The sequence below is a fragment of the Pagrus pagrus genome (assembly GCF_965226575.1).
Source record: "Pagrus pagrus genome assembly, chromosome: 13".
Taxonomy (NCBI): Eukaryota; Metazoa; Chordata; class Actinopteri; order Spariformes; family Sparidae; genus Pagrus; species Pagrus pagrus.
Window position 1 is genome coordinate 2,314,295 of NC_140197.1, and position 14,304 is coordinate 2,328,598.

A 14,304-nucleotide genomic window follows, 5' to 3' on the forward strand; every position below is an offset into this window, starting at 1 on the left:
GGTGGGAGGGGGGCCCCAAATCAAATTCTGCTTAGGGCCCCCAAAAGGCTTGGGCCGGCACTGGCCAGAAGGCAATAGAAAATACAATCAGAAATAAAATCTTTTAAATCTGCGCTGTGTGCAGGTGATCAGTGGTGGCGTAGACATTGCAGTAACACAAGCGGTCCAAATCCATGTGAAACGCCTTTATTTAGAAATTTCGACAGAACTGTGCAAGTGGTGAAAATACTAGCTGTCTTTAAATGTTCACATGAATGTTGAGTGGTGTCGATGACGCAGTTGTATGGCGATCTACACTGTGATTGCTTCACTGTGCGGCTGACAGCCTGTTTCTTCTCTCTGCTGCTGAGAGACGCGCTGATACAGCGGAGACACGTCTACGTGTGTGGAAGTCAGGCAAGGCGCTGATTGGCTGCAGATGACATCATCCAGTGGAGTTCTATTGTTAGAAAGAGGATGAGCTCATCGTTTAGAAGTCAATTTCAGAGAGCAGGGTGAAGACGCAGCGGCGGCAGAGGACTTCTGCTACAAGAACTGGACGTGTCGGAGATTTTGAAGAGCGTCATTTACAGTGAGTTATATGAAATAAGTAGCATCCGTCTTTTGCATGAGAGAATAAGCGACCTAAATATGAAAACAGCGCATTTTCACAATTTGCTGGTTCTTTTTTATCTGGAACCGATGTGCTAAGATTAATGAAAGTTGTAGTAAGTTAGGATACTACCTGTGTTCCGATAGCACAGACCAACATTTTTGGCAATAAGACAATTTAGTCTTATGTCATCAAAATTGCGTACAGAGAATGTCAGCGGGTATTCCGTGCTGTGCTCGCAGGTATGGTTTGGTCCTGGGAGAGAGAGTCGGAGCGGCCTCCGCTGTCCGTCATTCTGCCGCAGCTCTACCTCGGAGCGGAGAGCGACGTGACGCAGGTAAGATGAGGACTACAAGTGGTGGAAAGATAAAGCCTATTAACATCCTTAACATATGAAAGTATCAACTATGTAAAGAAACTTGTCAAATTATTGGTCCAGGATTCTAAATTTCACTGAAGTAAAATAATGAAGACTATCAAAAGTAAAATTAGGCTAGTGTTATACAGCTGCAGAGGCTCCTATCAGAATTAGCCTATGTTATTATATCATTATATAGCTTGTGTTACTGGATTATTATTACCGATGCATTTATGTGTAAGCAGCATTTGTATTGTTGTATCTGACTGAGGTGGTGCTCATTTTAACAACTAAATATACAGTTGGGAGGTTAAATCTCAATTTTAGACACTGATTACATGTTTGTATCTGCAAACTGGACATCTCAGTGGAATGTAGCGGAGAAACAAGTATAGCCCTGAAATGTAATGGAGTTGTAGACACTACCAGTCGTGGCAAAGCCTATTGAACTACAATAATCTCACTTTATCAAGAGACAAACGATCCTAAATAAGGTGAGACCACCAACAGTGAATATCACAGAAAGAAACAATGGGCTAGTTTCCTTTTTATGAAAAGTGCAAATATTTCACTCTATTTCCATCCTTGTGTGTGTGTGTGTGTGTGTGTGTGTGTGTGTGTGTGTGTGTGTGTGTGTGTGTGTGTGTGTGTAGGACCGCCTGGCATCTCTGGGTATTTCCTATGTGCTGAGTGTGAGCCGCTGCAGCCCCCAGCCCTCCTTTTTGCCCTGCTCCAGATATCTTCGCATCCCCATTGATGACTCCCTGTGGGACGACCTGCTGCCCTGGATCCCACAGGCTCTGCACTTTATTGGTCAGGAATCACACACACCATTGCTCTTTAAAGCAACACTAGGTAGTTTGGACTCATTACTACCCCCGGCTGGTTGAGAAGCGCAATTATCTGTTACTAGTGTCGTAAATACTGTCGCTGTATGAGCATCTCTGGGGAAAATGAATACATGTGAATTTGTTGACGGAGCCGGCGAATCACAAAATCGTCTGAAAAAACCTCAATCGAGTGCCAACAACAAGCTAGATTCAGAGATAGCAGTTGGTAGTTTGTTAGCATAAAGGCTGCACAGCACATTAGCATGCTATAATTATTCTCGTACCGAGTTGGTTATAGTGATTGCGCCGACTACGTTACTTCCAAAACACGACGCTTGGGCGTGAATGTGTTTAGTAACGTCTGAAAATATAACTATGTTTTCGGGAGTTACTGAATACAATCGCAAGTTGACGTGTTCGGCGTAATAACTACAACCAACTCGGTATGACGACAGTAAGTAGCATGCTAACGTTACCTCCCGACCACACTGTTCAACAATTACGTTGATTATCTGCATGAACTAAGGAATCTGCAACTTTTCAAGACAAGACGTTCATAGTGTTTTAGTAAGTTAGACATCGTTTACAGTCACTACATGAAAACGAGCAAGCTATCAAAACAGCATTAGCTTATCTCCCGGCTTTATTACGGTTATAAACTGTGGATAAATAGTGCCCCAGTGAACACCACATAACAACAAATCAACTCAAAGTAAAAGTCGGTAAGATAATAAATATGTATATATGTAATATATGACTTACAAATCCAGTAGCATCTAGGCTAGGTCGCCATCAGTTCTTTCAGCTCGCACCACCGAGTGTAAGCTGGTCCAATATTTATCCCTGTCCGGCTCATGTTATATCACTTTCTCTTTTTCTTTTCTTCGCCTCCTCAGACAATACCTTCTTGGCTTTTTTAGCTGGCTTGGCCATGGCGTTGGTTTACAAAAAATTCAAGTAGCTGCTGACTAAATCCACCGACGAATAAACGTGTCGTAAAGCAGGTCGCACTAGACGCCTTTACGTCAGGTATGTAGCTACTCGCTCAGGGAAGTTACGCAGTGCGGTTTCTGCCGGCGCGACCCCCCTCAGGCTGCAGAGGCATCACCGTTCATCCTATTAACCGTTAGTCTACCACTTAACTAAGTTTAGAAATGTTATTTTAAGGTCGAAAAACTACCTAGTGTTGCTTTAACAAGTCATGTTACAAGCGAATTACGTCCGATTCCTAATACAAATAATTCCAGTCCAAATAACTTTGCTCATATTGATTTTGTTTAAATGATAGTTCATTGTTAGTTGTCTTTTTCTGTGTAGTTTGACTAACTGTCTCAGTGTTGTGTGTGTGCAGATGCAGCCATGTCCTCTGGTTCCTCTGTCTTGGTTCACTGTGCAGCAGGAATCTCTCGCTCCCCAGCTCTGGCTGTAGCCTATATCATGTACAGCCTGGGAATGGACCTGGACCATGCCTACAGGTACGGCTTTTTACACACATCTGAGCTGTGCAGTAATTCATCATATCTGCCAGTGTACTGAACAGGGTTGTGAAAGTTCCATGCTTTTATTTATAATATACAATTAGGCATGTATACATAATACCAAACCCTTATTAATCTACAGCAATGCTGAGTTCAACTTTGCTGAATTTCTCCCTGTAGTTGACCAACAGTGAGCCATCTTGACAATGCACTGTTTAGTTATATTTAACCTTTTATTTAACCTTTAACCCTCCTTCACAACAGAGACATGGCTTACAGTTTTGAGAAAGGAGCCTATGGAACAAATGTGTCTTTTGAATAACCTGTGTGAACTTATTGTCCACTTAGCTGGACCAAACAACAGTAAATTGAATCTCTAGGAGCTATTGAGACTGTTTACCAAATTGAACTGCAGGTTGTCACTGAGCTTCTGGTGACACCTATCACATGGATAAGCACATTTCACTCTGTGGTGTGGTTGCCACTTTACACAGTAATTTATTTCCTGCAGTGTTGTTCTTGCCTGTGATTGGTAACTCAATTGCACCTTCCAAATTAAATCAAGCTTTCCAGTATATATTTTGTAATTTAGTAAAACTGGAATAGAAGTGAATTTCTTGGAAAAACAATGTCTAGGACCTATTTTTGCCATCATTTCAACTATCTAAAATAGTATTACAACACAAATGAATCACAAAACACACATTTGTGTTATTATTTTGTTAATTTATTCATTTGTATGTTGAAAGAGAGATGATGTATTTCTTTGAAGTCATATTGCATATTGAAATGTGGTCTACACAAAGACGTCATTTCAATGCAATTATTTCTCATATAAAATGTTATAAATATAGAATGATATAGTCTGTGTACTGCAAACAGAAAGCTTCCAGGACATCTTAATAGGAGCAGTTTTATGCATGTATGTAAAATAAGACATTCCACTTAGTGCTGGTCCTACGAATGATTGTTTGTTTGGTATTATTAAGTGAAATATAGCGCTACACAAAGAAATGTCTGTTGTGTTCCCTCTGTGGCATTTAGCCAGGCTAAATGACAAGCCCAGCCACTGACCAGTTCTGCTCTGCCTCTGATCTCTGGTCATGTCCCTGCCACAGTAGGTTAAGCATGCCGGTCCTACAGTGCTCACGGGCATCCACAGATGTTTTTTATCTGGTGCACAAAGCCAAACTGAATGAATGAATACCCTCATTAAAATGAATGGGAAGAATTGCATTATGCCGCACCACCTGATTTGGTCTGAAACCAGCCTTAAAATGTAATTCTTTCTGATGGCCAAGTGGGGGCAACTATTGTATGTAAGCTTATGACAAAATGACACTACTTTTCATTGATGTATTACATGTGTAAAAAGTTTCCTATTGAGTCTCAATCACACATTTCAAGTCTTCTTCAATACATAAGTATTTTATTTGAGCAGGGTATTCTTAAGGGCATGGCTACCTTGTGTTTGACAAGTCGCTAACACAGCATGTCCTCAGGTTCTCAGTCTGATCCAATAACGATATCCTCTGGTGCTCCACCCTCATGTCTGATTGTGTTCACTTTGGCCTAAAAAACCCTAAGATGACAATGGCCAAAATGTCAAACTCAAGGCTTCAAAACTGAAGCCCAGAAACCAATGTGTGAAACTGCAGTGGGTTAACACTTGTATCTGTCTTTTGCACAAATAAATAAGAGGAAAAAAGAAAAACAGATCACAATACTGTCTGACCAGATTGTACATCAGTGTAGAATATCAACCAGTTAGTACATTGGTTTATTAATTACTATTTTATTTATTCTTATTGATCATTTTATTATATGAGCTGTGAAAGACTGGTTGCTCTAACCCCACATCCTATCTGTCTCCTTGTAAGGTTTGTGAAAGATCGTCGACCCTCAATTTCCCCTAACTTCAACTTCCTGGGTCAACTGCAGCATTTCCAGGGAACTCTGAGCAAGATGGCCTCTGGTGGCGACCTCCTCGTCCAGCGGCTGGATAATCACCTGCTTTCCATAAACGACAGCGTTAACTGCACTGACACCATTCAGAAGATTAATTATCAGGCTGACAGTGTCACAAGCAACTCAGCAGAGGCCAAACAGGCATACAAAGAGAATTTCTACCACATAAACAAAACATTTCAGAGAAACTCACTTTCAGATGAAAGTGGAAATCAGCAGGTTTCCCTGTCAGGGAAGCTCCAGAATATTCATTTGACTCTCAATCAAAACCAGCAGCAGCTCCAGATGCCAGGTGAGGTTGTAGCTCCAAGCCCCTCTGAGCCAGTCAAACCAGAAGCAAAGCCCACACTACAACTCCCAGCAGGCTCAGCTTCTCTACTTGAGAAACGCAAAAGCCTCACTCTCTCTTTAACCCCTTTGGGAAGCTGCCCTCCCTCAACAGCCAGCATCAGCCAGCAAACAGGGGGCGCTACCACTCTCAAAACTGTCTGCATTGGGGAAATGAGAGAAAGGCCAGAGGCAAAGACACAGAGCAACACTTCCTCCTACAGGCAGCCTGAAGATACCCACTGGGAAAAAAATCCCTCTCATAGCAAGTGCAGCAGAGCTGAAGTGATGGAGCAGGGCCTGCTGTCGCCACTCAGCTTCACCCTCAACAAGCTGCTGGGCTGGGGGGAGAGGGTGCTGCTAGGAGGGATGTTTGTCCAACCTGTAAGGATGGGACAGCCTGCATACAGCTGATTTTCAGGATGCTTGGTGTGTCTGTTTATATCTGTGCATGTTTGTCAAAAGCCAAACCACACACAAGGTCTGAAAGAACTTGTGTCTTCTATTCATTTATTTATTTATTTATTTATTTATTTACTGCAGAGCTGAATATAACTCTACTTGGCAAGAAACCTCAACACAAATGAGTCTTGTTTACTACATATTGACACCAGTCACCTTGGCCTTTGTAAGATGAAGTTATTTTAAAAGGCTTTTAAAAAAATGGCACAATGGGTTCAAAAGTATTTACTGATGATTAAAGATTGCATTTCAACCCTGTCTTGCTTTTTCTCAGTATGAGTCTTCAGTTTAATCATTTACTGTAAATATACAATAATTCTTATAATTATAACAATACGTTTTGTCTAAGAAGCCGCATTAGGCATTAGTTGCATTTCTCACAAAATTGTAAGTGTTGTGCCAGGACACAAATGATTTGAGGGATATTGTGCAGAAAGTAATTAACAGTTTCAAGTATATTAATGATAATAAAATTAGAGTAAAGACTTTTTTTTTCAAAAGAAGACACTGGCTTTGTAGACTATACAATCCATTGGTCATGAAAATCTTCATGTGGTCCTATAATGGGCCTAATAACAGCGAAAAGCAAGATCCTGAGTTATACAGAATCTCATATCATCACAGCTCCAGGCAGGAGACACGCAGTGAGTGCGTGTTTCTCGGGAACCTCAACAAGTTTGACATTATTCGGGACTTCCACACAGGCAGGACCCTTTTGACAAAAAACATGCTAAAAACCAGAAGCAAATACAGAATGAGGCCACAGTTGGTGGGATTTTGGTGAGGTTGGGGGCCTCCAGGCACCGGCCCAAATGGGTTTAGTGTTTACATTGTAATGCACACTATTTTAAATGATCAAGTCTCGAGCCTTGTGATTAGAATGGCTCAATTATTTTTTCATTAAAATGTATTATGGACTTCATCAGCCATAAGGCACAATGCTTTAGGCTCATTATATACATTTTGCATGAAAATATCCAAGTGTGGATTTCATTGTGCATTCTATAATGATAATGGCGGTATACACTGAATAGCCTACATGGTCTGCCTTCAAGATGCACCGCAGAGCACCACAGGAAATCATTCCTGCCTGTGGCCATCAAACTGTTCTGTTCAGTGTCAGACACACAGTTTTCAACTTTGGCATTATAATTGCTCTGTATATATGTATATGTGTTCTAGTGGAGTGTACATTTCTTGTATTTTTGTTTTGTTTTTGTTGTTCTTGTTCTTGTTTATATATAGATATTATTATTATTATTATTATTATTATTATTATTATTATTTCTGCATATTCTGAACTTTGAATGGGAGCAGCTGTAACGTAAACAATTTCTCCTCGGGGATAATAAAGTATTTCTGGTTCTGACTCTGAAGACAGCTCATTGTGGCCTCATCTATGACTACTGAATAGGAACTTCCTGGCAAGTGATAGACGGGAGGTGAGTTATATGTAACTGCAGGCGCAGAGTAATTGTAGGAAGCAGTCCACATATGGCGTGTTGCAAACGACGTTGCCGTTTTAGTAACCGAACATTGTGAAGTTACATTGATGTTCTTGTTAAAGCCGACCAGAGCTGATGAAAGACCTATAATTACACAAGACAGCTCCTGTTCAATAACCACAGAAATATTTTTATGGACAATCATAATTCGTCCACTTTGTAACACTTCTAAGGAGCTCGTGTTGCTTTCACGTCCTTTGCGAGTTATTAGGTTGACATGATCACGGATACTCCAAATGACCAAATTAGGAAAGTGACACATGGAATTTGTTCCGGCCAGTTATTTGTTTAATCTGACGAAAGCTAAAGTGTGTGTAGTGTTTTATCATATCATTTCTAAGTGTCGGTATGTGCTGCCGACACACCGCTTGGTGTCTGTGTGGAAATTAGTGTGTGAGCTGCCTTAGTTTCTTGAGGAAAGAGAAAAGAGGAAGCAGTTCTCCGCCCCAAGTAGCTGCCTGGAGGCCACGGAGAAGCGAGCAGAAAGGAGAGAGGAGCAGCGAAGCGACACAAGCCGCAGCACGGCAACACAAAACTCCAACAAAGACACGGAGCTGCTCTCTTGGGCGGACGGACAGAGCGACTCCGGTGGGACTTTTGGTTTTCATGCGTGATTCTGAACGCCGTCGTTGTGTGTTGAAAATCTCGTCGTGGAAAATGAGCTTCATGTAAGAAGTTTCACTTTGAAGCTACACTGATAAAATCGCGCATGCTGGTGTCCTCTGCTAACATTAACGTTAACAGGCGGATTCACTCGCCAACTTTGCTTTGGATTGCTTCTCCTCGGCTCGGGTTGGCTGGAGCTGCTGGTGGAACGGCGGGCCTCTGATTCAGGCCCTGGAAAGTTTTTAACAAATCCAAGTGTAAATCCAGTATGAGTGGAGAAGAAGAAAGATTCAAGCTGGTGGTGGTGGGAGGAGGAGGGGTCGGGAAAAGCGCCCTGACCATCCAGTTCATCCAGGTACTGACTCCCACTGTATACTCTACCTATAGGAATTATTATAGACACAAAGCCTAGTCAGACTACAGTGAGCCGACATAGGGAAGCCTACTCTATTGCCTGTGTAATGTGGGCTATTATTACAATTAATATTATACATTATGTTACATTATGACTCAGTCAAATGATTAGTTAGTAAATCACTTAATCTTTTTAGATAAGTTACTGGCTATTAATAAAAACTAAATTGCCAGGTTGTGAAAAATCTCTGTGCCTTGTAATTGTCAACTCATAGTCATCAATAAAGAGCCACAGGTTTTTCAGCTTCTCATTACCTACAGTTTGTAAGTCTTGTTGTGAGTTAGAACAATAAATTAGTAACTAGATTCTGTCCAGCTCTTTTCCAGAAGGTAAGTGGCCAACCTGTCCAATAGAGGGTTATTCTGATGATCTAAAGAGCAAAAAAAACCAAAAAACCAAAAAAACCCAACAACTACAAAGTGGGGTGATTTTTCACAACCTGGCACTGATCTATAAAGCATGGTAAGAGATTTATAAAGCCATTAGTTACAAGTTATATAACCTTTATGAAAGTATATTATATATGATGAGTAGGCTGTATATTTACCATACCTTCTCTGCAGCATTGGTTTCCATTTTTATTGAGTACTGAGTGCTTACAGTAGCGTACAAAGCCTAAAATCCAACTGAGCTGACTAGCTGCACTTGGTTTTGAAACTACAGTACAGACTATGGCCTTGTTTCAGACAGTGGTGGAAGAATTGCGGCAGCTCATAGCCACTGTGGTTGGAATGCACTTTGCACCACAGGTCAAAATGTTTATCTGACATTGATTAGCTATAGTTGGCCGATCCCATTGCCTCATTCTAATACACATGACAGAACAGGACAATGGTCTTTTCTCAGCTACAAGCATCAGAGCTATAAGGCAGTAAAACACATTCGTTATTCAATATGGATTTGTAGTAAACAGGTAAGACATGCACAACACTGGTGTGACAGATGCATTCAGTCAGCATTAGTTTGATGAGGTCAAACTAATGCTGATGTAATGCTGGAGAATGCTGATGTAATGCTGGAGAGGCAACGTAACAGTACTGATGCAGCATACATTTGTCCATTTAACAGTCCTGGTTCATTTGTGAGCTGTTTTTAACAGTGTAGAATCATTTTTGGTCAGGTTTGCCTAGCTAGCCAGCTAACAATGACTGATCAGTTAAGGGGCCATTTCAGTGTTTTTTATGTTTAGGTAATAAATGACAATTTTTGCACTTTATGTTGCTGCTAGCCACATTTTTGAATGTGGGTTTTCTACACTCCTGACAGCTACTGCTTCAGAACGCCACTGTTGGCTCATTTGTGTGGTAGATGCAGGTTAATACAAGCTAACATTCACTGATATATAGATAGTGATTTGCTAACTAAGCCACAAATCCAACTGACCTGACTGTTAGCTTAAAATCTATCTTGGAAACTACAATACCACACTGAAATGTTATGTAGGCCAAGTAGAAGTACAATATAGAAATACTCACAAAAAGTACATGTCACTTGTATTGCAAAGATCCAGTGTGTAGTATTTAGTCAAATTTAGCAGTAAGGTCTCAGATTGCAACCTGAACAGTTAACTGAGCAATTAATTTTGTTAACAAAAAATTACACTGCACTAATTACATCTACCTTTTTTCATGACCAAGATGAGACGATGATGAGCTAAAAATAGATCTTCGATGATAGAAATTATGACGAAATGTATATTTTGTTTTTGTTGACGAGACAAGACGGGACTCAAATGTTAGTGTTGGATCCCAGGTGATGCTGTACCAAACCAACATCAAGTTAATGACATTCATATGGCTTCAGCACTGAAAGGGTTTGGTCAGAAAAAATAACATATCTATGGTAACAATGCATTCTATCACCAACATATCTATGCTAACAATTTATTTAGAATTCAGCAGAAAGGAAAACACAATGCTGTAATGGAAGACTGAGGGATCACCTGTGGCTACAGATTAAGTGGAAAGAATACAAACAGCCTGAAGAGACTTTTTACACTAATATGAGTGGACAGGTTTGCCTCTTTTTTTCCCCCTAGTGTGTCACGTCAACGTCACGAATGTGCCGGAACCGGGACAGTAGAAAGTATCAGATCATATACCTCATCCAATGAATCCAGAAGAGATTAACACTTGGAAATTTGATACTTCAGTTTTTCCAGAGTTGATGAGTAAAGTTGGTAAGGAGTGAGCCATGTCTGTTCTTTAAGGTAGTTGCTTTTTCATATCCTTCACTTCAGTCTCTCTTTCAAAACTCAGTGGCGACTGAATGATGTATTATTATGCGGCCATGTGTCCTTGACATCATTACACTGTGCCTTATAAGGGGCCAAAAATTATGACAACTCTGATCAGATGTGATGGGAACATGACTACATCCAATCCAAGCTGAAGCCGATAAACACCCGACTACTGAAAAGTCATTTGACAATACTTTAGTAGATATACTTAGTTATGTTCTACCACTGGTTACAGAAATGCAAATCTATTTTATTGGAGTATTCACATTTGTAGAACTGCTGAATAGATGTACTGCATCTTTCTCAAGCTGCGTCTTACAAATGGCCACTCTCCAAAAGAGAGTGAGATATTTCTTGGGAAAAGTGTAAAACAAGTCACTTTATTTAAGAGACACTGTTGATTGTAGCATATAGCTACAGTAGAAACTGTGCCTATAGCAGTAGCTTACTATTAACCCTGAGTGTGTCCCACAGTCCTACTTTGTGTCAGACTACGACCCCACCATCGAAGACTCCTACACCAAGATCTGTACTGTGGATGGAAAGGAGACCCGGCTGGACAGTAAGGCTCTATCACACTGGACATGAATTCACACTTTACACTGTTTGTCAGAGTGATTGCAGGGTGTGTGAAAGGCTTTGTTTGAAAGAGGGTGTGTTGCACTGTGATGTGATATGACACAGATGGTGTGTTTGCTCTCTGGATGCTTCATTCCCTTGTTAGGACTTGCACTTGGCCAGTGTTGCTGCATGAGGCCAGGCTGTAGTGTGTTCTTTCACACCGCTGTTTCACCATACAGTAGCCTAATATGTGAATGGCAGACTGTTTTTTATACGTGTAGCCATTTGTGTACAACAATGCAATTGTCTTTTATATGTTTTTTTCCTATACCCTGTCCTTCGCAAACCTTACTGTAGACTGAATGATACAGTTAGGTCAAATTTAAGCTTCTTGAATAAACAGAAGTATGTGGTCATTATCTTTAAAACTACATAGATTCGATTCATTCTTATATTGGGAGCACTTGTTCTATGTAATACTTGATGTCTTACAGTGATATGTACACAAATATTGTAGTTTGTGTGGTGGGTGGTATACAGGTATATATAAGATAGGACAAGCATATCATGGCACTCACTCATGTCTACTCACTGGCTCTGTCAGAGTCCTCAATGGGAACGTGGGTTTTCTCAGCCCCAGTTGTGCCTCTCATGTTACATTACATTTGAGTCACAAAGCTAAGCATTCATTTTTCTGAAAGTTAAATCCCTGGTGCTCTCAAAGAGTTGTCCATTTCAATAAAAATAAAAGATTCATAACTTCAAAGTTGTGACTCTGTGACACTGTTTCCTAGTCCAAATAAAGAGGGTATCTCCAAATTACATATTTAATTGATTGTTGAACCAGAAGTGAATTCCTTTCCTTGCATTATTTATGATTTTTGTAAATTGTTTTTATATTTTGTGTTTTTATATTTATGTGTTGTACAAAATGAGCAAAGTCATTTCTTGCAACCATCTTTGGATTGTGAAGAAGGTCAAAAAAAAAAAAAAAATTGAGGGAATGCATTTTAACTAGATTAGAGGAGGGTTTGAGGGTTCTTGGAATTGCCTGCAGAGAACCTACCCTCTGGGTTTTTGACAAGTTTTTGGATGCTTATTTTTCAGAATAACAATGCTGGGCGCTGTAAGTTGAATCTAATGATAAAACATGGAAGGCACAAACAGGCACAAGAGATTGCTGTACTTGCAACTTAAGATGCTCTTAGAAATAATGAAGATGAACTAGGGCTGGGCGATATGGCCAAAACTGTTATCATGATATGTTTTTTTATATTGATCGATGTCAATAATTATCAGGATTTACAGTATATTTAACAATAACAATGTTGAATTGACAGTTTAAGAGTATTTTCATTAGGACAGAACTCAAAAACAAACCAGAAGGTTAATTATGGTTTATAAAATACAATTATTTATTGTCAGAATGAATAAGTGACAAACATTCAACAGAACCAACCAACCAAATGGCTTTATGCTAAACACTGGATAAATAAAATGATGAATATGTACAACAAATTGCTTGTTTCAAACGTTTCTCAAACATTTTAGAGTTAGTATACTGAACTGAACATTGATTAAAGAAAATAAAATAAAAAGGTAAATGTTGAGGATGATTATGCTACTGTATTCTTTGAATATTGCACATTCTTGAGCTTGCAGGTAGTTGTTCAGTTCAGCTTTAATGCCTCCTGTTCTGTAAGACATGATGTGGTTCGGACGTGCGACCAGACCACATATCACCGGTGACATCTCTGAGCTGCTCCTCTACCTTTACCCTTCACTCTGTGTAGAGCTGATTTTTCAACCGTGCTTATAGGCATCATATCTTTAGCGATACAGTACATAACTGTGCTGGTTATGTCTTTGTGTTGCTTCGGTTTCTTCCCATATGGGGTAACGGCTGAAAAAGTAGCGGCAACTGTTGGTTGTCGAACTGAAGTTTGACTAGTAAAAGCAGCAGTGGGGCTGGGCTGGTCTTTAGGGGAGGCTGACGCTAGCATGATACCGCTAACTCATACTTTCGGAGTACTGCTTGGGACGGTACCTTTTGAGATGATGGAAGAGGTTGGTGGTGTTTCCACTTCTGCTGAGGACTGGTCACCAACACATTTGACATCTAATGCTGGTTCGTCCTTTGTTAGACTTCAGATTGATAGTCAGATAACTATTTCCAAATAACCAAAGTGATGTGACCTTTCTTCGGTACAATTTCTTCATCTTTGTCAGTTTCACTAGTCGGGCCGCTCATTTTCTTGTGTCGGCTCGACACACAGGTGGTCACCATCATTCTGAGTAGTTGTGAGTGGGAGGGGCCAGAAACACGTATCAACAACATGCATTTGTTTCTCTGCTGTGTGATTGGCTGTTAATGTAGCGTTTTCTAGGCAAAGGAAAACGGACTCAAAAACAACTATATCGAAAATAAATGTCATAAATTTATCATTGTTATCGTGGAAAATTTTATCATGAAAATTATCGAGATCGTTTCATCGCCAGCCCTAAGATGAACCAATGCGTCCTACCTGCTCATAGAAGACATTCATGCAGACTTAACATGTAACATATTGGAACTCTATTGTATTGTGAATATATTACATGGCTTACAAGTTACTTTAGAATAAATTCCCTATAATACCACAGTACAGTACAGATATATTGCCAATAACTAATTAACAAAAAGTAATTAACATTTTTTAAAGACCAAGTGAGTTTACTGTTTCAGTGCACTGATGTTATTTTGATAACCATAATAATATCCACATAACACACAAAAAGTCTGAGATCAATAGTGAAAATGCAAGATATTTTTGTTTTTTTACCATTATAAATTATAATATAAGCCTAACAATACGAGTGAAAGGTTGAATCTTTGGAAAACGTGAATGAATTTTAGAAAATCTTGGTATTTCCTCCCATTGACTTTAATAATAGCAGTAGTCTAGTCTATGACACCCTGAAGG

The 14,304-nt window shown here is 39.9% G+C and overlaps 2 protein-coding genes across 2 annotated transcripts in view; both read left to right on the forward strand.

Moving 5' to 3' along the window:
• The first annotated feature begins 464 nt into the window (after window positions 1-464).
• LOC311268285 (uncharacterized protein) lies at window positions 465-6,268 on the forward strand. The gene is made up of 5 exons (XM_084371837.1): window positions 465-571; window positions 835-929; window positions 1,604-1,763; window positions 3,132-3,255; window positions 5,139-6,268. Exons 2-5 carry the CDS (start codon window positions 837-839, stop codon window positions 5,965-5,967), a joined length of 1,206 nt encoding a protein of 401 aa, XP_084227963.1. The 5' UTR covers window positions 465-571; window positions 835-836; the 3' UTR covers window positions 5,968-6,268.
• A 1,440-nt stretch (window positions 6,269-7,708) lies between these two features.
• Window positions 7,709-14,304, forward strand: part of rras (RAS related) — a 33,443-nt gene continuing 26,847 nt past the window's right edge. Inside the window, exons 1-2 of the mRNA XM_084372368.1 lie at window positions 7,709-8,481; window positions 11,255-11,342. Coding sequence (XP_084228494.1) covers window positions 8,395-8,481; window positions 11,255-11,342 — 175 coding nt within the window. The 5' untranslated portion in view covers window positions 7,709-8,394. The remainder of the gene's footprint in view (window positions 8,482-11,254; window positions 11,343-14,304) is intronic.

Excerpts from the sequence above, each read along its gene's own strand:
- LOC311268285 (XM_084371837.1), top strand. The coding sequence starts at position 837 with ATGGTTTGGTCCTGGGAGAGAGAGTCGGAGCGGCCTCCGCTGTCCGTC. Across the intron at positions 930-1,603 it reads CGGAGAGCGACGTGACGCAG|GACCGCCTGGCATCTCTGGG; the intron begins GTAAGATGAGGA and ends GTGTGTGTGTAG. Across the intron at positions 1,764-3,131 it reads ACAGGCTCTGCACTTTATTG|ATGCAGCCATGTCCTCTGGT; the intron begins GTCAGGAATCAC and ends GTGTGTGTGCAG.